Source organism: Schistocerca americana, chromosome 3 (assembly GCF_021461395.2).
Source record: "Schistocerca americana isolate TAMUIC-IGC-003095 chromosome 3, iqSchAmer2.1, whole genome shotgun sequence".
Taxonomy (NCBI): domain Eukaryota; kingdom Metazoa; phylum Arthropoda; class Insecta; order Orthoptera; family Acrididae; genus Schistocerca; species Schistocerca americana.
In genome coordinates, this window is record NC_060121.1 from 574,574,909 (window position 1) to 574,596,116 (window position 21,208).

General features: G+C 41.8%; 1 protein-coding gene across 1 annotated transcript in view; it reads right to left on the reverse strand.

Moving 5' to 3' along the window:
• The window catches only part of LOC124607326 (acetylcholinesterase-like), a 141,542-nt gene that overhangs the window by 26,663 nt on the left and 93,671 nt on the right, over nt 1-21,208 (reverse strand). The window contains exon 8 of the mRNA XM_047139627.1: nt 14,347-14,476. Within this exon, the coding sequence (XP_046995583.1) occupies nt 14,347-14,476 (130 nt within the window). The remainder of the gene's footprint in view (nt 1-14,346; nt 14,477-21,208) is intronic.

A 21,208-nucleotide genomic window follows, 5' to 3' on the forward strand; every position in this document is an offset into this window, starting at 1 on the left:
TGACCGCGCAGCTACCGAGGCGGACAAAATCCTCTTCAATGACCATCCGCCACGATCACTCAACACGAAGTTTCACCCGTGTTGTGATTTAGCGGATTATGTGTTGTCCCTTTTCCTCTGTGCGGTGTAAATCTTCGTTAAACGCCTCTTGAAATAACAAGCAATTTTACTTGCTTGATAAGGAATGACCACCATAGGAGCACCAACATTTCGCCCAAGGTCAGCTGAGTACATTAGAGGAACGAACAGGTGTAGCCATTAACATAGATGCCACTTAGCAAACAGCATGGCAGCAGCTAAGATTGACAGTTGGCAAGTGATCCAGTACCTAACATCCGGTGACCATAACGCAGTTGTCATCGAAGGGGAAAGTGGCAATAATAGAGGGACACAAGCGGAGAAAGCAAGATTTGGTTAGACATCAGGAAAACGTATTGGGATGGCTTAGTTGCCTACACTGCAGAATTTCCAATGGGATCGCTTCCTGTACATGTTGACTTGTGTGAGCAGTTACTAACTGAGCTGTTGCAAAGAGCACACGACATTTATGCCCCTAAGAAAATCGTAAAAATTCAGGGTACAATGCTTTGGAGGCCAGAACTTTATCAAGAATAAGAGTAATGTGTTTTAGTAATGAAGAGTAATGTGCTTTAGGGAAGTCAGAGCGCATTGCGAGGCTCCAAGAACACAGGAAAATTAACATGCGCTGCAAAACATTGTTTCAGAAAACTAAAAAATACACTGGGGGTAGTTTCTATGAAGACAACTGCAATATGACATATGGGAAAGGCCATATAAACTGTTGACTGAAAAATGTAAGGAACCTATTGTTATGTCTATAGTTCATAAAGGAAATGGCTCAATGACCTGGATAGAAGAAAAAGTTGCTATCGCAATTTTCGAGATCAAAAGTGAAAAGTTACTAGGTCTGGATGGCGTTTAACCTCAGGTCGTGCGAAAGGTGGGTCTACTGCTAGTGCCATATTTGACAGCATTACTAAACGAGGCGTTGCGAAATGGTAGGATTCTGGCGATATGGAAAATAGCTAGAGCAGTAGTGATTAAGAAGGGAAAGGATAAAGATCTGGTATCGTCGAAAAACCTAAGACCCAGTTACCTATTAAACGTCTTGGCCAAAGTTCAGGAGCATCTTCTGTGTGACCAGTTGCAGGCGCATAGGGAGCTCTCCGGCTTAAATGAATGTCCATAGGGATTCCGAAAAGGGAAGCGTATAGATGATGCGGTTAACAGAGCTCTTCATGTTGTAGAAAAGTCAACAGTGATGTATGCAGTCTTACTTATGAATGACATAAAATGCGCACTCGATAATGTGATATTTGCATACCTCCGATATATAGGTGCACCAAACGTCTGTACTAGAGCTTTGTAGATTACTGTAGCGGACGTAGCGGCCAGTGGATTGCAAGACAGAGCAAGGTAATCAGAAAGGTTACCAAAGACTGTCCTCAAGACTCTGTAAGTGGCCCATTGTTCTGGGATCGTAGTACTGAACTCCCATTACATGCGTTAGAAGGGGCAGATGCTATTGAAAGTGTTGTTGCACACGCAGATGACATCGTAGAAGCTGTGTCTGCAGAATCCAGGACGAGACTTGAGGAAAAGACGAATTATGTACTTGCTCAGATACAACATTGTTTCAAGTGCAACTAACTGACTGTATCTTATCATTAAAAAATATACGTACTTCTGAAGAGAAGACTTTCTCTTGCCAGAGATCCCTCCCTAACGCTTGACGGAATCCCTGTAAAGTGCAGCACTGTTTGTGGAGATTTAGGCATTCTTCTAGACGTGAAAAGGAACTTTCTAGAACATGTGAAATCTGTCACTCAGAAAGTGGCTAAAACAAGGCACCTACAGAGCTCTGTCTAAAATAATTTTGTGTGTTGGTACTTCTGACTATAAATTACTGCTCATGTGGTGCGCTCATATTACGCAGCTATCTTCAACGACATTGTTGGCTTCACTGCTAGCGTGTGGGCGGCTACAAAACAGTACTGCAACGAATTCAGCGGAGCGTACTTCAGAGGCTTACCGGTGTCTTTCGCCCTACACCTGTCTAAGGATTACTAGTGATTCTCGGGATACGTCCGATGGATAGTGTGGTACGTTACACGGCAGCGCTGTATTGGTTGGGGCGTGGACAATATGATCGTATGTACAAGATCACAGGAACTCATATTACTGATGAAAGACATTTACGAGACTGGTAGTTAGATGTATGGCGTCTGACTGGGGCACTAGAAGCAATGCAAGGCAGGTTTACAATATTTCCAAGCGTGAGGAACAGGTTCAAACTACGTGACATCGCCCCTACTCCAGACATGGTGCACCTATTAACAGGTCAAGGCCCATATCCCGAATATTTGCATCGAGCGGGATGTAATAAAACACCAATATGGAAATGTGGAGAGGAAGACTCCGCCGATCATGTCGTTTTCAGTTGTCCATTTTTTCAGGACGAGACAGACTGCAGATAGTTTGACGGGATTTGCGAACTATTGTAAGTGACCAAAGCTTGTGGACTACAATTAATATGATTGCACGTAGAATATCTAAAGAGCAGCTGTTTAACATTCAGTCTATAAGATGAAGTGAACGCTCTAGATATCAAAATAACGGCCGGCCGAGTGGCCAAGCGGTTCTAGGCGCTTCAGTCCGGAACCGCGTGACTGCTATGGTCGCAGGTTCGAATCCTGCCTCAGCTGTTCAGTCCCACAGTGCTCAGAGCCATTTGAGCCATCAAAATGACGCCAACAGATCACAAGAAGTTTATATATGCTGCGGCACCCACACAGGTAGGCGTAGACAGGAGGATTACCGAGACACCCACACACCAGTGTGCCAATGTACAATAATGTAACAACAATAGGTTTAGAAGTAGGTTCAGCAGTAGTACTTAGTCGCCAAACCGGGAGTTATTCCAAGTGTGCCAGAAACATATCTAGTAACGTAAGTGGAAACTATTCACTTGCAACTTGAGTAAATTCTTTTTATTTTATGTTCTTTTAATTCATTCTTATTTTCAATTTTCTGTTTGTTAAAATGGTTGCCGTTAAGATAATTTATTACTACGTACAAAACATAAACCACTGTATGTCACCATGGTTATTGAACACGTACGATCTGTTTAGGGTTTCCAGATAACAGGTCAAAAATTCGTGGCAATATACTGAAATTGAGATTCACTAATCTCCGAAGTAATGCACTCAAAACTACACACAACACCGTTCTTACTATGACTGACACGACGTGTTGAGGACATTCCACAGTTTGCCATTCGTGATCAAATACAGCAGCGCAACATGAAGGCTTAGCAAGCATCTGCATTATTTTCAAACACGTATTCCCATGTTTTTTATCAGCCTCTGAAGAACGTCCTTTACAACTAAGGTCCTGAATGTAGTAGGATAACACGTCAGTGGAAAAATTATGAAGTGTAGGAATACATTGGAGAAAAGAAAGGAGAAAGCAACGTAGAGGGAAATGAGGGAGTGCTGTATTAAAAAGGCAGGAATTCATCATATGTTCCTAATCAGTCAGCTGGAAGGTAAAAAAGGTCTGTGATCATTTACAACAACTTTGGATTAAGAAATATATAAGGTAGAGTAGCAGATTACTACCACTAATGTTTCATTTTCGATTGGCTGAAGTACGACAGCCAAACCAAGACCTGTTCCGGGTGCGGCAAAGAAGGCTACCTCAGGTCTGAGTGTCTTCAGCAACTCTTAACACAGCTGCCGGCCGCTACCGTATTGCCTCCCTCCGACGACGGGTCTACCGATCACTTACGCATCGGCGCTCTCATCACCTGCCGCCGACCATCTACATCTACATCTACATTTATACTCCGCAAGCCACCCAACGGTGTGTGGCGGAGTGCACTTTACGTGCCACTGTCATTACCTCCCTTTCCTGTTCCAGTCGCGTATGGTTCGCGGGAAGAACGACTGTCTGAAAGCCTCCGTGCGCGCTCTAATCTCTCTAATCTTACATTCGTGATCTCCTCGGGAGGTATAAGTAGGGGGAAGCAATATATTCGATACCTCATCCAGAAACGCACCCTCTCGAAACCTGGCGAGCAAGCTACACCGCGATGCAGAGCGCCTCTCTTGCAGAGTCTGCCACTTGAGTTTGCTAAACATCTCCGTAACGCTATCACGGTTACCAAATAACCCCGTGGCGAAACGCGCCGCTCTTCTTTGGATCCTCTCTATCTCCTCCGTCAACCCGATCTGGTACGGATCCCACACTGATGAGCAATACTCAAGTACAGGTCGAACGAGTGTTTGTAAGCCACCTCTTTTGTTGACCGACTACATTTTCTAAGGACTCTCCCAATGAATCTCAACCTGGCACCCGCCTTACCAACAATTAATTTTATATGATCATTCCACTTCAAATCGTTCCGCAAGCATAGTCCCAGATATTTTACAGAAGTAACTGCTACCAGTGTTTGTTCCGCTATCATATAATCATACAATAAAGGATCCTTCTTTCTGTGTATTCGCAATACATTACATTTGCCACTCCCTGCACCAAGTACCTATCCGCTGCAGATCTTCCTGCATTTCGCTACAATTTTCTAATGCTGCAACTTCTCTGTATACTACAGCATGGAACTTCCGACACTATCTACTAGGTCATTTATATATATTGTGAAAAGCAGTGGTCCCATAACACTCCCCTGTGGCACGCCAGAGGTTACTTTAACGTTTGTAGACGTCTCCCCATTGATAACAACATGCTGTGTTATGTTTGCTAAAAACTCTTCAATCCAGCCACACAGCTGGTCTGATATTCCGTAGGCTCTTACTTTGTTTATCAGGCGTCAGTGCGGAACTGTATCGAACGCCTTCTGGAAGTCAAGGAAAATAGCATCTACCTGGGAGCCTGTATCTAATATTTTCTGGGTCTCATGAACAAATAAAGCGAGTTGGGTCTCACACGATCGCTGTTTCCGGAATCCATGTTGATTCCTACAGAGTAGATTCTGGGTTTCCAAAAACGACATGATACGCGAGCAAAAAACATGTTCTAAAATTCTACAACAGATCGACGTCAGAGATATAGGTCTATAGTTTTGCGCATCTGCTCGACGACCCTTATTGAAGACTGGGACTACCTGTACTCTTTTCCAAGCATTTGGAACCTTCCGTTAATCTAGAGACTTGCGGTACACGGCTGTTAGAAGGGGAGCAAGTTCTTTCGCGTACTCTGTGTAGAATAGAATTGGTATCCCGTCACGTCCAGTGGACTTTCCTCTGTTGAGTGATTCCAGTTGCTTTTCTATTCCTTGGACACTTATTTCGATGTCACCCATTTTTTCGTTTGTGCGAGGATTTAGAGAAGGAACTGCAGTTCGGTCTTCCTCTGTGAAACGGCTTTGGAAAAAGGTGTTCAGTATTTCAGCTTTACGCGTGTCATCCTCTGTTTCTATGCCATCATCATCCAGGAGTGTCTGGATATGCTGTTTCGAGCCACTTACTGATTTAACATAAGACCAGAACTTCCTAGGATTTTCTGTCAAGTCGGTACATAGAATTTTACTTTCGAATTCACTGAACGCTTCGCGTATAGCCCTCCTTACGCTAACTTTGACATCGTTTAGCTTCTGTTTGTCTGAGAGGTTCTGGCTGCGTTTACACTTGGAGTGAAGCTCTCTTTGCTTTCGCAGTAGTTTCTTAACTTTGTTGTTGAACCACGGTGGGGTTTTCCCGTCCCTCACAGTTTTACTCGGCACGTACCTGTCTAAAACGCATTTTACGATTGCCTTGAACTTTTTCCATAAAGACTCAACATTGTCAGTGTTGGAACAGAAATTTTCGTTTTGATGTCTTCGGTAGTCTGAAATCTGCCTTCTATTACTCTTGCTAAACAGATAAACCTTCCTCCGTTTTTTTTGTATTCCTATTAACTTCCATATTCAGGGATGCTGTAACGGCCTTGTGATCACTGATTCCCTGTTATGCACTTACAGAGTCGAGAAGTTCGGGTCTGTTTGTTATCAGTAGGTCCATGATGTTATCTCCACGAGTCGGTCCTCTGTTTAATTGCTCGAGGTAATTTTCGGATGTGCACTCAATATAATGTCACTCGATGCTCTGTCCCTACCACCCGTCCTAAATATCTGCGTGTCCCAGTCTATATCTGGTAAATTGAAATCTCCACCTAAGACTATAACATGCTGAGAAAATTTATGTGAAATGTATTCCAAATTTTCTCTCAGTTGTTCTGCCACTAATGCTGCTGAGTCTGGAGGTCGGTAAAAGGAGCCAACTATTAACCTAGCTCGGTTGTTGAGTGTAACCTCCTCCCATAATAATTCACAGGAACTATCCACTTCTACTTCACTACAGGATAAACTACTACTAACAGCGACAAACCACGTACCGGTGATCCTTAGAGCTGCTACGGATACCGCCGGGGTCGCCGCATCACGCTCACATCCTGACGCTACTCCGGCGCCACTACCAACAGCGACGACTTCCGATCCCCTCCCAGCCGACGATAGGGACGTCCCTTCACTTATGGTCCGCGCGACGGCCTTCCTCCCTCCGGTCTTCCGACACAGAGAGACGGACACGCAAACAACGTTCGCCTAAAAGGCGCAAGAGGAGGCGCCGCACGGCCTCGGAACGAGGCAGCTCACACCCCCCGACGCTTCAGAGGCTGTCTAACCTGAGGCGGCGCCAGAGAACGTGCACGACGACAACAAGAAGGACGACAACGTGAAACCGACTCGCACAGGTGCACCTGAAACAATGGACTCCACCGTTACGACTTCCGCTGAGACGTCCTCCGCTCCTACGAACGAGGTGAATCAATGAAAGTGTCCTCGATGGCTTGGAGTAAGGTCGTCGACAGTGGCCCGAAGCACACTCTGGAGACAGAGTTACCATAGACAGAGACCTAGTTACGTCGATGATAACGCCGTCAGGAGGCGTACGGTACAGCTCGCCACTGCCTCGCTCTTTTTCACCCTCCGCTGATGGAGTTCCTCTCCACAGTGTGGCACGACTCCATACTTACCGAATAGTAACTATCAACACCAACAACATTATATCCCGTGTGAAAATTCAACTTGTTCGAGAGATTGGACGTCGACATTGCACTTCTACAGGAAGTCCACTTGGCCGCACTTCTGGGATATAAAACTTTTCCTTCTCCTGGTGACCAGCTATTTCAAGGTGGTGCTGCCATCTACGCCCGATGGGTCGTTCCCGTCGCTAATATCACCTAGCTTCCGTCCGACAGAGGCATGCCAGTCACGGTCATGGGGACTGTATTGTCAATATTTACGCTCCATCAGACTCCACCTGCAGACGCGACAGAGCGCTCTTCTGTTCAGAAGAAATCGCCCCTTTATTTCTTGGGCATTGTGGTCATTACTTGCTGGGAGGTGACTTTAATTGTGTACTGCACCATAAAGATCATATGCCCCACTACAACACCTGTCAAAAGCTGCTTCTTGTCGTCTGTGTTCTGTTCCTCCGCGCGACTTCGGAAGTTCGGCATGGTGACGCACCTGGACATACCTACTAAACGAGTCACTCCGCTGGTCGCCTTGACGGGCTTTACGTCTCACACCTGCACTCCAAGGTGCAGAATTTTGACCCTTGGCCTTTTCGGACCACTGAGCCTACATCTGCAATATTTTCCTCCAGCAACAAGTTTTCTGGCGCAGTCGTGCATCATGGAAGCTAAACACCTCCCACCTCCAGGATCCCGAATATATTCAACGTATTACCTAGACACGGGTCACCAGTGAACGTCGCTTACCAAAGCACTGCATAACCTTGACTTTGTGGCTGGAACGTGCCAAACCTGCTATTCAACGTACGTTGATTCAATATGGCAAGGAAGAAACTTATAAGGCCGGCATACTACCGACTATTTCTACACCATTCTTCGCGACCCTGACGACTAGCCACCCACACTTGAAGCTCATAAGGAACGCAGCAGGACTAAGGCACAAATTGTAACGCTGACGCGACATAGACTGCAAGAGGCAATGGCGCGGACCCGATGTAGGGATCTGGAGGAACAGGAACACCACAGCACGCGTCATATCGCCCCCGATAGGAAACACCGACGACAACGAGATCTACACCTGTTGCGCCAAAAACATCACTTGCCAGGCCTAAATCTTCACTGTCTTTGTAGACCACTACCTCACAATGCACCAGGAGGAGACTACCAACAACCACGCTGAGGAGTTTGCGTCATCACACATCACTCGCACCCTCGCCGGCGACGAGGCGGGCGAGCTGATGGAGCCAGTTATGTGCGACCAAGTCCACGATGCAGTCAACAAAGGAGCTTTGAATAAGTCACCTGACGTCGACGGCTTGCCACTAGAATTTTATCGCGCCTTCCTTGCACTAACGGCGTCGAGGTGGACGACAATGTTTCATGAGCTGTTGACAATAGGGAACGGCGTCATGTAAATTATTATATCCATTCACAAACCGACCCTGGGGGTGACGACGCACATTACGGTCCCATAACTCTGCTTAACATAGACTATAAAATTTTTGCACTACCCCTGGTGACTCTCTGCTGCAAGATACTGCGCCGGCCGGAGTGGCCGTGCTGTTCTAGGCGCTACACTCTGGAACCGCGCGACCGCTACGGTCGCAGGTTCGAATCCTGCCTCGGGCATGGGTGTGTTTGTTGCCTTAGGTTAGTTAGGTTTAAGTAGTTCTAAGTTCTAGGGGACTGATGACCTCAGAAGTTGAGTCCCATAGTACTCTGAGCCATTTGAGCCATTTGCTTGATACTGCCTAGCATTCTACCCTCAGAACAGACAACTCCGGGTGGCTCAGTTAATATACAAACAGCCGCAGGATAATGTCGTGATTTACTTGGACTGGCAGCGGAGCGCAGATTCTGAGTCACGGTGGTTGCCATTGATTTTGACAGCGCATTCGACAACGTGCGTTTTCTGTTCTTAGTAAAGAGCCAAATGGATTTTCCAACCCCTTTTGATCAATATCATTCGGTGCCCGTACGACAGTACAGAATCGCTAACTCAGATCAATGGCCGTGTGTGGGGACCAGTAACATCTGGCGTTCCATAAGGCAAGGTTGCCCACTTTCGACACTACTCTGTACCATAGCACTGGAGCCCCTCACTGGGAGCCTGACAACCCACCTTTCCGGTCTCACTTTGCGACAGCACACTTTTCAGTTTCATGTGTATGTAACGAACTCCTCTTCTTAGTCCACTAACAGAATTAAACACATATGGTTCTTGATTTGATATCAATGTACGGAGCTGCAGTGGGCAGTAACATGAATGTGGGAAAATCCTCGTCGATGCCCATTGAACGTGACCTCTCACACAACGACTTAGCACCTCTCCCATGTGTACAAACACTATGATACTTGGTATCATCTTCACCCCCACCGTACACGGCTCTGCTGCCGTCAATATTCGGCTTACTCTCCAAATTATCTGCAGTGCAGTGCGACAAAATCTCCTCCACTGACTCGATTCCCTGCAACGCGTCAAATACCTCAACCAACATGTGTCGTCCATAACGGTCCACATGGAACAGGTACTCCCACTGCCATTAACTATTGGACATATCCTCCAGACCGCGTTCGGACACTTTCTTACGGCCGGTGTGCTCTTTAAGGTCTGCTATGAAACATTCACCCTTCCCCTACGGGCAGGGGCCTCGACCTTGTCATTGTGTAACTCCGAGCGGCGTCCTTGTGCGCGTGCTTTCCTCGAACCGAAGAACTCTACACCCTACTGCTTCATTACAACAACGTCAAACTCAAACATCCACCGATGCGGTGGCCCTCAGTTTGGCGCCATGTCCACCAGCTTTTCCTTCCATACAACGTCCAGGTAGCATGGTAAATGTCGCATGTGGAAAATACGCCACAAATCAACGTCTTCACGCAATCGGACTGTCGGACACTCCGCTGTGTTCAGTTTCCCACCTCGTGGATGACGATGCTCCCCACCTGACTTGTGCTGCCACCACAGACGTCTGCAAACTTGGTCGACAGTTCGTTGTCTGCTACTTCCGCGTCCCGCCGGACTCAACTGACCCATGGACTTTTATCCATTCAGAGGATACTTATTTCCCCGCCACCATAAATCAAGTTATTGTGTGGATCAAAGGGTGGACGATCACTTACCTGTATAATGATGGCGATAAATCACACCTTGACTTCTGGTAGTTTTTATTTCTGCTCTCTGAATTTCAATTTCTACTCCACATTTTTCTTTAGTTTCCTTTACTGCTTGCACCGTGACAGATTGAATAACATCAGGGATAGGCTAAAACCCTGTCTCACTCCTTTCTCAACCAGTGTTTCTCCTTCATGCCCCTCAGTTGGTGTAAGTGCCGTCTGGTTTCTGTACAAGTTCTAAGTAGTCTTTCGCTCCCTATGTTTACCCCCGATACCTTCAGAATTCCAAAAACAGTATTCCAACACCACACTACACCACACTTGAGTGCTCTGTACTTATTGTAATATTCACACATTCATTATTTTAATGAAAACAAACAAAAGTGAAGTTATAATGCAGCAAAATTGAATTGTGAGGGTAGTTTGCAAGCCATACACTGCCGTACCTGTATATAAGCCTCACTAATACAACCATTGAACCAATATCTCCGAAATTACTTCCTGACACGTGTACTATATCTATAATAAATGAAAAGCACCAGTTTGCTTTTGTTCTACAGTATTAATTTTACTGTGTTAGTCGGTTTTCGGCTTACAAGGCCATCTTCAGACATTTACTGAGTATTGTCACCAAAGAAGATACAATGTTTGTAAACAACATTGGAAGAGAAGTTACACGTCTGTTCAATTTTTTTACTTTTTCAATCCTTTACCACCATACTGCCACAGACGTTACTTACTGTATGGCACTGCTTCAATCTAAACGTGTAACTTCTCTTCCAATGTTGTTTAGAAACATTGTAACTTCTTTGGTGATAATAGTCAATAAATGTCTGAAGATGGCCTTGTACGCCGAAAACCGGTTAAAACAATAAAAGTAATACTGTAGAACAAAAGCAAACTGGTGCTTTTAATTTATCATAATATTGTTCTACCAAGAACCGACGGAAGATTGAGTTAACATGTACTATTTCAGACTGCACTGTCCAAGCAATTGACACAAAATTTCTTCAGATGATCAGGATCGGTCCACTTACCGCACCTAACACATCACTTCCTGGTTGATTTGTTCCGTGATCTACCACACTCATAACATCTTCCCCTTTTTTTCCTCTTGCGACCTGTTTACAGTCACTTCCATTCCAGACAATAAAAGTCAACGCCTGCCGATCTCCTTCGGAACCCGTGGTAGTTGACATCTCCTTTCTATTTTGGTCTTTATACGTTCCCAAATAAGAGTGGTTATACAAGTATTTCTCTTAGGTGCTTTAGTTTCATTTTCACTGAATATATAAATGCAAGATGCATGCACTACAGTTAAGGTTAGTAGATTGTAGAGGACTATCGTAGGCCAACCTCTTGTATATCGAACGACATCATTGTTTTGAGACAGCTAGTCAACCAAGTCTCCATCAACTTTTGTCATGTACAATGTTATGATCTCATGTTTTTTCGCATCCCCTGTATTGTTGTCGGTAACATCGTCGCGGTGCATTGTATTAATTACAAGGACAGCTTAATTCTTCTTAGGACTGTATGAAACAAGTGTCTTGCCCTTTTGAAAGTTTAAGATTCAAGATTTCTCTGTTCTTTATTTATTTGGAAGAAACTCCAGAGTTATTTGCGTTTATTTCGACTAAGTGTTCCCACGTAAGCAAGACTTTGTGTTTAGGACTTCCAGTAAGAGAATGCGTCGGAAACCGGTTATCGGCAGTTACATCTCTGTTAGTGTCCGGACTTCGCTGCTCCATTCTTATTAAAACATCACGTGGGTTATTGCTTTGTATATAAGGTCCATCGGGCAGCAAACCAACATTGGTTTCTAAATAGCCTACAATGCTGTCTTAGCATCAGCTACAACAAATATTATTAACACATACTTAAATAGGTTTGCTATGTACGAACTGCCACAAAGGACAGTTAATGCTAAACGCTAACAGCTGTTCATGTACAGTAAGGTATTCACTTGGCGAAAAGTATTCCTGGAAATTATGTAGTATTATTTCACACACTTCTCTTATGGAAGCTAACTTATCCGTTTCCTTTCTCAAGTTTCTTCGAAATATAAGCATCGTAGAACAAAGCGAAATCTTTATTCAGTCACTGATAAGTAACGTGATTCTAGGTTATAGCCTTTGGAATTGTGGAATTGTCCCACATTTGATAAGTGTCTTTTCTAGATTTCCTCACTGTTCCCATAAGATACAGTAAACCCAACAATGCTGTGATTTCTGTTTCATCCTTACTACGGGCATCACGATCCTTGCCAACGGTTTCTATGTAAATATTTGTGAAAACTGCATAACTCCAGCGTGCTGGGTGTAGTGGGACAGCAATTCATTTTTAGATTGTGATGCGAAACACTGCAATTCTGATTGTCTCTTTTGCATGACAATTTGTGCAACTAGTTGTTATTCTAATGACATTGTCGTCAAATAAAAGCTGAAAAAGGCCAGCTTCAGAACGTATTTCTCAGGCTCTGCTTCACAGTCCACTCGGATGTATGAGTATATTGTGTGTGTGAGTGCGTATGTTGTGTGGGGGCTTCTGTTTCAGCCATTTTGTGGTCTTATGTTCCTCCGCTGTATCACTAAGTTTATCATTCCAGGCCAACAATGCTGTTGCATCTGAAACTTTCTCAACATTCCACCTTTTATTTGGGGCAGCCATTCGAATATTACCAATAATCGTGACCACAAAGATTTAAAGAAAATGTAAAAATGAATAGAAATATAAATTCATTGTGAAACATATTACACAATATTTAATACAAAACCAATACTATAGACATGAAGTACTAAAAAAAACAACTCACCTATCCAAATAGAAACGGAAATGGTGACACTAACAGTCGCATGCGTGAAAATTGTCAACCAGAGCACAAAATGTGGATAAACTTATTTTTATACTGCCTAACAACTGCCACATTCGATCAACAATGGTGAAATACTGACCTTTAAAGTGTCATTCGAAGCTATAAAAATTCATGTCTGTGGACAACCCGACGAGCAACAATATGACAAAAAGAAAATCGCTGGGTGACCTATGTCACCATTGTGAGTATTCAAGTGTTAAAACCGGTTCCTGAAACCTTGGGAACAGGGTTTCTTGAGACAGATTACTTCTGCCCTCAAAGAGTCTGGCAATTCAGTTTCTGCACCATCTTTGTGACACTCTCCCACGGATCAGACAAACATGTGACCATTCGTTCAATGTCCACTGTTAGTCCTATTTGGTCCCACACACTTGAGAGCAGTAGTCTAGGATGGGCTGCACGAGTGATTTTTAAGCAATCTCCTTTGTAGACTGATTGCATTTCCCCAGTATTCTACCAATAAACCGTAGTATACCATTGCATTACCCACGACTGAGCCTACGTGCTTATTACATTTCAGATATCTACAAAGTGTGATACCCACAGTCACAGGAAACTACACTTTTCAGTTTTGCACTTTAAAAGGCATACGCGAAAAGTTGTATGGTATGCCGTTTTTTGTGTAGATCCTTCTGTATTTGAATTGCAACTGTTTTCTGTGTCAAAACTATTCACAAGGAACGTATTCACACTATTAAAGCTTTCGGCCATTAAGGCCTTTGTCAGCAGTAGACACAACATACACACACACACACACACACACACACACGCGCGCGCGCGCGCGCGCGCGCGCGCGCCCGTGCGCGCGCACGCGCGTAAACGGGTTTACATGAGTGTGTGTGTGTGCGTGTGTGTATGCATGTCTACTGCTGCCAAAGGCCTTAATGGCCATAAGCTTTAATTGTGTGAATCTTTTTGTTGTGCCCATCGCGACTCAGCATCTCCGCTATATGGTGAGTAGCAACTTTCCTTCTCAGGTATTGTTACATTCCACCCTGGATTTTCCATTGTTTGATTTTTACAAGGAACTTATTTTAGTTCTGAAATTCGCTTCATTATGTTTGTGTTGCATTCTTTAACAGTTTTCAAGCTTCAGCACTTCTTTCTTCATCTCTAGGTTATTCTTTAGTATAATATTCAACCATACTATCTGCTTTTTGCTTCACACAAAATAGCATTCCAAAAGCTTCTTCTTAACTAACAATAATCCAGTTAATTTTTCATAATTCTATAAATGCCATAGAACATATAGTTCTCAACATCTTCAGTATTAATCTTAGAATATAGCTCTTTTGACTTACCAAATTCGTTCACGAAGGTATCATCCGAATGATAGTCGAACTCGTAGTAGTAGACTGACAAGTTAGTTACTTCCGTTATTCTTCTCACCATTGCATCAGTGGGGTTGAAGAAATTTAAATCTACATCAAGCTGCAACAATGAGATATTTGTTACGTAAGTACACTGAATTATAAACCACAGTCTAAGGTACGTACTGTACTCTCTAAGTACGACAGTGCAGCGGAACTTTATGTGGTGGTAAGTCGTTCAAATGTTGTTGGGCGCTAAAAATGTTAATCTTCATAATTTTGCTGGAAAATGGATAACACACAATTTATGATTTCCATAATGTACCCCAAAGTCATTGATTAAAATCAACATTTCTGTGCTGATTTTCATGTAGCGAAGATGTCCACGAAACCCAGAAGGTAGTAAATACCAGTGCCCAAGTGGATACGGTGCTCATGCACTTGCAGAAGGAGGAATTGCAACACTCAGTAGGAACAGTGATAAATTTAAGAACACTGACATTCATAAATTTTACCTATAGCAGCATACATGGAAGCAAGTGCAACGGAAGTAGCATTTCATAATATACCTTTCATAACAGTATATCATCTCCAGGTAATTTTAATCGGTTCGTATATCACCTTAAAACTCTAGTGGCCTACGTAACAACAAAAACTAAGGAATTGTTGTTGGTAACTTTAACGTAGATATTCTTAAAAACTCACCGAGCAAGAATCTATTTGATTCACAGCACTATCATTCGACTTAATTCCCACTGTAAACTTTCCAACTAAGGCACTTAATTGTTCACCAAGAGCCACTGATAGTATCCTTACAGAAATGTCTTATGAACAAAATTATATTACAAAACTAATAGTCAATCGTCACCCAGACCATGACATACATTGTGGCCACGGGGTTAATGGCGCTACAGTCTGGAACCGCGCTACCGCTACGGTCGCAGGTTCGAATCCTGCCTCGGGCATGGATGTGTGTGATATCCTTAGGTTAGTTAGGTTTAAGTAGTTCTGAGTTCTAGGGGACTGATGACCTCAGGTGTTAAGTCCCATAGTGCTCACACCCATTTGAACCATGACATACATGTCCTGTTGTTAAATCTTAACAATGAACAGGACATAACATCTATTACATCGGAAGGTAAGAGACTGGTTGGTAAACCAAAAATTCATTATTTTCGGACAATCTTCAAAGACATGAACTGGAGTGATGTATACAGCGCTAATGAAATGTACAACACTCTTCTTAATAAAATACTTAACTTATATTACGCTATTTTCCCAAAAAACTAACCCAAATTACACAAAAGTTTACAAATGAAGCATGGATTACTCAAAGATTAATGCTGTCGTATAAAATAAATAGGAAACTCTATCTACCAGTAAGAAACAGCTCTGATGTTGATGCTATAGGACGTTACCAGACGTACGGCAAAATATTAAAGTTAATAATACAGATGGCAGAGCAAATACAATACAAGAAAAAGATCAACACAATCTGGGATATGGTGAAAGAGGAGGCTGGTGGAACCAGACATGAAGAGGGGCAAATAACATTAACAATCTTTTAACAAACATTTCATAACCCTTACTCAAATGATGGGGCTGTCATGTTCAGTAGATGCTGGCATGGAGCACCTCACCCCAGACAGTGCATATTACTTCACTAACATGAATATGACCCTCACTACCCAAGCAGAAGTAACGTCTATCAGAAAATCTTTAAAATCAAAAAACTGCACTCGTTACCATGAAATATCAACAAAGCTAATTAAAGAATGCACTTCTGAGTTTAGTTACATATTAAGTTATCAGTGCAACAAGTCGTATATCAGTGGGATATTTCGTTGATTTTGAAATATACCAAAGTTAAGCCTTTGTTTAAAAAAGGAGGTAAAGAAATAACGTCAAGATTCCATCCAATTTTACTTTTGCCAGCATTCTCAAAAATTTTAGAAAAAGTAATATACCACTGAGATCCTTGGGAGAGCCAGCCATGTCGAAACTATTTCATCTGGTGAGCAAGCTGTATAAGACAGACGAAATATCCTCAGACATAACGAAGAATATAATAATTCCAATTCCGACAAAACAGGTGCTGACAGGTGTGAAAATTACCGAACTATCGGTGTAATAAGTTACGCTTGCGAATTACTAACATGAACCCTTTACAGACGACTGGAAAAACTGGAAGAACCCGATCTCTCTGAGATCAGTTTGGATTTCGTAGAAATGTAGGAACACGTGAGGCAATACTGATCCTACGACCTACGTTTATAGCATTTGTAGACTTAGAGAAAGCATTTGACAATGTTAATTGGAACACTTTCGTTCAAATTCTGGATGAGGCAGGGGTAAAACACAGGGAGCGAAAGGCTATTTACAATTTGTGTAGAAACCAGATGAAGTTATAAGAGCCGAGGGGCACAAAAAGGAAGTAGTGGTTGAGAAAGGGGTGACACAGGGTAGTAGCCTATCCCCGATGTTATTCAATCTGTATATTCAGCAAGCAGTAAATGAAACAAAAGAAAAATTTGGAGTAGGAATTAAAATCCAGGGGGAATAAATAAAAACCTTGAGACTTGTCGACGACATTGTAATTCTGTCAGAGACAGCAAAGGACTTGGAAGAGCAGTAAAACGTAATGGACAATCTCTAGAAAGGAAGATATAAGATGAACATCAACAGAAGCAAAACGAGGATAATGGAATGTATCGAATTAAATCAAGTTATGCTGGAGGAATTAGACTAGAAAATGAGACACTTAAAGTAGTAAATGGGTTTTGCTATATGGGCAGCAAAATAACTGACGATGGTCAAAGTAGAGAGGATATAAAATGTAGGCTGGCAATGGCAAGAAAAGCGTTTCTCAAGAAGAGAAATTGGTTAACATCGATATTTAAGCATCAGGAAGTCTTTCCTGAAAGTATTTGTATGGAGTGTAGCTCTATATGGAAGTGAAACATAGACCACAAACCGTTTAGACAAGAAGAGAATAGAAAATTTTGAAATGTGGTGTTACATTAGAAGGTTAAAGATTAGATGGGTGGATCACATAACTAAGGAGGAGGTTCTGAAGAGTATTGGAAGAAGAGGAATTTGTGAAGGAATTTGACTAAAAGAAGGGATGAGTTAGGAGGACACGTTCTGAGGCATCATCACCAATTTAATGTTGGAGGGAATCGCTGAGAGTAAAAATAGTAGAGGGAGACCAAGAGATGAATACACTAAGCAGATTCAAAAGGTTGTAGGTTGCAGCAGTTACTCGGAGATGAAGAACTACATCAAATCAGCCTTTGGATTGGAGATCACAACACTACGACCCCCAACAACAAGAACAACAAAATTATATAGTCAACTTCTTAACCATCTGACAACAAACAACATATTGTCCAAGTCCGAGTTCAGATTGCTAGAGAGTTATAATACTGAGAAGGCTATCTACACATACAGTGAATATGAACTTTATTAATTATGCAATAAATTATGGGCTACTGATATATTATGTGATCTGTTAAAGGCCCTTGATGTATAAATCCCAATATCTGTTAAGTAAATTAGAATGTTATTGTATAACAGGACATGCTACAAAATGTGATACCATCTCTTTGACAGGAAACAAAGGGTGTCATTAGGAAAGAGACATTAATAAGCTATCAGGCATCATCCAACTAGGAACAAGTTACTTGTGACATCCCACAAGGCTCCACCTTAGGGTCCTTTATTTTTCTTGTGTATACCAATGATTCTTCATCAGTAATTTTACCCAAGCCAAGTTTGTTTCGTTTGTGAATGATACAAACACAGCAACAGACAGCAAATCAAGTGTAATCTCTGAGAGATCGGTTAATGAAATTTTCATGGACATTAATAAATGGCTCCTAGGCACCAATTCTTTGTTACTAAACTTTGAAAAAGGACACAACATGCAATTCAGAGCTTTTAAGATGTTTGCTACCAGCATATGTCTAAAATATGTGGACAAACTGATACGAGAAATTAATATTGTTAAATTCTTGGAATTACAGCTTGACAGTAAACTGAACTGGGAGGAGCACACCACCGAACTGCTCAAGCACCTACACAGACTTCTATTTGCACTGCAGATATATTCAGACATAGAGGATATAAAAGTGAAAAAGCCAACACACCCTTCATCATTCCATGATGTCGTATGACATTATTTTTTGTCGTAAATCATCAAGCCAAGCTAACGTTTTCCAGGTACAGAAAAGTATAAAAAAAATTTGTGGTGTGAACTCAATAACACTGCAGAGGCCTATTTAGGGAGGCTGCTGTTTCCCAATATATTTAATCCATGATGAAATTTGTCATTAAAAGTATATGTTTTTTCAAACCACCAGCTCAGTTCATAGAATCAATACCAGATAAAAGAATAATCTTCATAAAGATTTTAAGTCACTTACTTTGGTCCAAAAAGGTGTCGGTCATTCAGGAACACACATTTTCAATAACTTGCCAGCATGTATAAAACGTTTAACTACCAATAAAATTCATTATAAGACAAGCCTAAAGATTTTATCGGCGTGCAACTCATTCCAATACATTGACGAATTTCTTAGTACAGGTACCGATGTGTGCATATCAGTGTGTGTGTGTGTGTGCGTGTGTGTGTTTTACTAATAATATAAAATAATGCGAATATTAGTACAATCTAACTTCTGTATAAATTCAGTGCAGTAATGGGATCATTGTAGATAAGTGCTGTAAAATGATTCTTCCATTCAGTGTTTATTAACTCATATATGAAAACATGTTTAAAATGTGTTTGGCTCATTCCACATCAATGACAATCGTTCCACTTTGGATCTGTACATTAGCATACTCATATTTGTTTTTCATTGTAAATATTTATTATAAACTATTGTTCTTCTCACATGTTCTGCGTCCTGGAGGATATCCTCACAGTTGATCAATTGAAACGAAAAGTGCATCTAATCTATTCTCCTACCGCATGGCGATCTTGGGCAAAAAATTCTAGATGGGGAGTAAACCATCATTCGGATTTCCATCCGCCATCTATTCAAGGGAATGTGGTCAGAAGGAAATAACTCTTACTTTTTACCGCTCGAAGCGTGTAGTATTCGAACCCCTTGATGGTCTTGGAGGATTGGAGGACTTGAAAGAGAAACAGAGACTGATTGTAGCTATAGAGTAAATTCGTGAGGTATGGTGGTTGGAAGCATAAGATTCCTGGTCGGGTAACTATAGACTTATCAATACAAAATTATTATGAACAGGATAGTGAACGGATTACCTTAGTCAAGATAGAGGCAAATACACAACCCACCATAATAAAACAAGTATACATGTCTGACTCAACAGAAGATGGAAAAAAGATTATGTTAAGGAAGATGAAAATATTGTTGGCGTCGAAGGATAGAAATCGGTAGTGGGTAAAACAGTATAAGGGAAAATTAAGGAAAACATATACTGGGGAAAAAGAAAGAAAGGGTAAGCTGCCTGCAAGACGCAGTCTTCTCATTCGCAAAACAATTTGTTTAAAAACCACGAAAAAATATTGTTTGCATTGGATGAAGCCTGTGGAGAGCGAAAGGTTCACACATACTATAAAATGATAAGATATTTCGAAATTTATACCGGAAAGCATTTCTACTAGAGGAAGTAGACTCTGATCATAAATTATTTGTTATATACTGAAGCTGAAATTACTACAAGATAGAAAATTAAGGAGATACGACCTGGATAAGACGAAATAATGCGAGATTGTGCGGGGCATCAAAGAGAGCATTAGCAACCGACTGACTGAAATAGGGAGAATACGAACAAGATGAACTGTGAGGTTTGAGACCAAATAGGGAAGGCTGCAGAGGAATTACTAGATAAATACACTAGGCCTAAAGGTAATTCCTCAGCAACACAAGAAATGCTAAATTTTATTGGTGAAAAATCAAATACAAAATGCAGCAAATGTAGCATGGTAATGAGATGTAAAATATATGTTATTGACAGAAAGCACAAAATGGCAAAACAGAACTACCTACAAGAGGAAAACAAAACGCGCATGACTGTGGACAAGATTATAGAAAAAATAAAGAAAAGAACATCTAGAGGTCAGATCAGAAGCTAGTACTAAGCAAAGAAGGAAAGGTTGAAAATGGAAAGGATTGTATGTAAAGAAAACTCAAGTCAGAACAACGGGAACGGAGGAGGAAGTAGATAAAGATGAGATGGATGATAGAAGATTACGAAAAAAATTGACGAATGTATAGAAAGACCCATGTAAATAATGGGTACATGGTCTAGCCCGCATTGCTTCATAATTTTTGGGCTCCTGCTGTGACGTTACACATCTATACTGGCTGCTACGTAACGTAATCCGTTTAATTTTGTGGTTTAAAGTAGCTCTGTTCTTCTAAATTTTAGCATTTTCTAATCGATTCATTTCCGGTCTCCATAAACCTGCGTAGTTACTGCAGCTTACATCCATCTTAACTTGTTTACAGTAGTCAGTCCATGTCTGACGTACCCTCACCCCCCAACACCAGCCCTCCTTCCCCCGCCGCATCACGCGAAACACAAACATGAACATCCTAGGTCACGAAATAGCAGAATCAAGTTTCATGACTTCTTCATTTTATCAGCAGTAACCTAAAATCATTTATTATGAGGTGGTCCGATTCTGCACTACTGCATTAATAAGAATATAAAAAAAGTACATGCAGTATAAACATGAAAGCGGAGATTTGCATGTCTCAAAGAAAACTGGAAAACGTGCTAATTGTCACGAAACAATGTCGGTTAATATTTTCACTAAAATTCCTGTAGAGACAAAAGAGATGTCAGACATAACAGGTACAGCTGTTTCGTATTC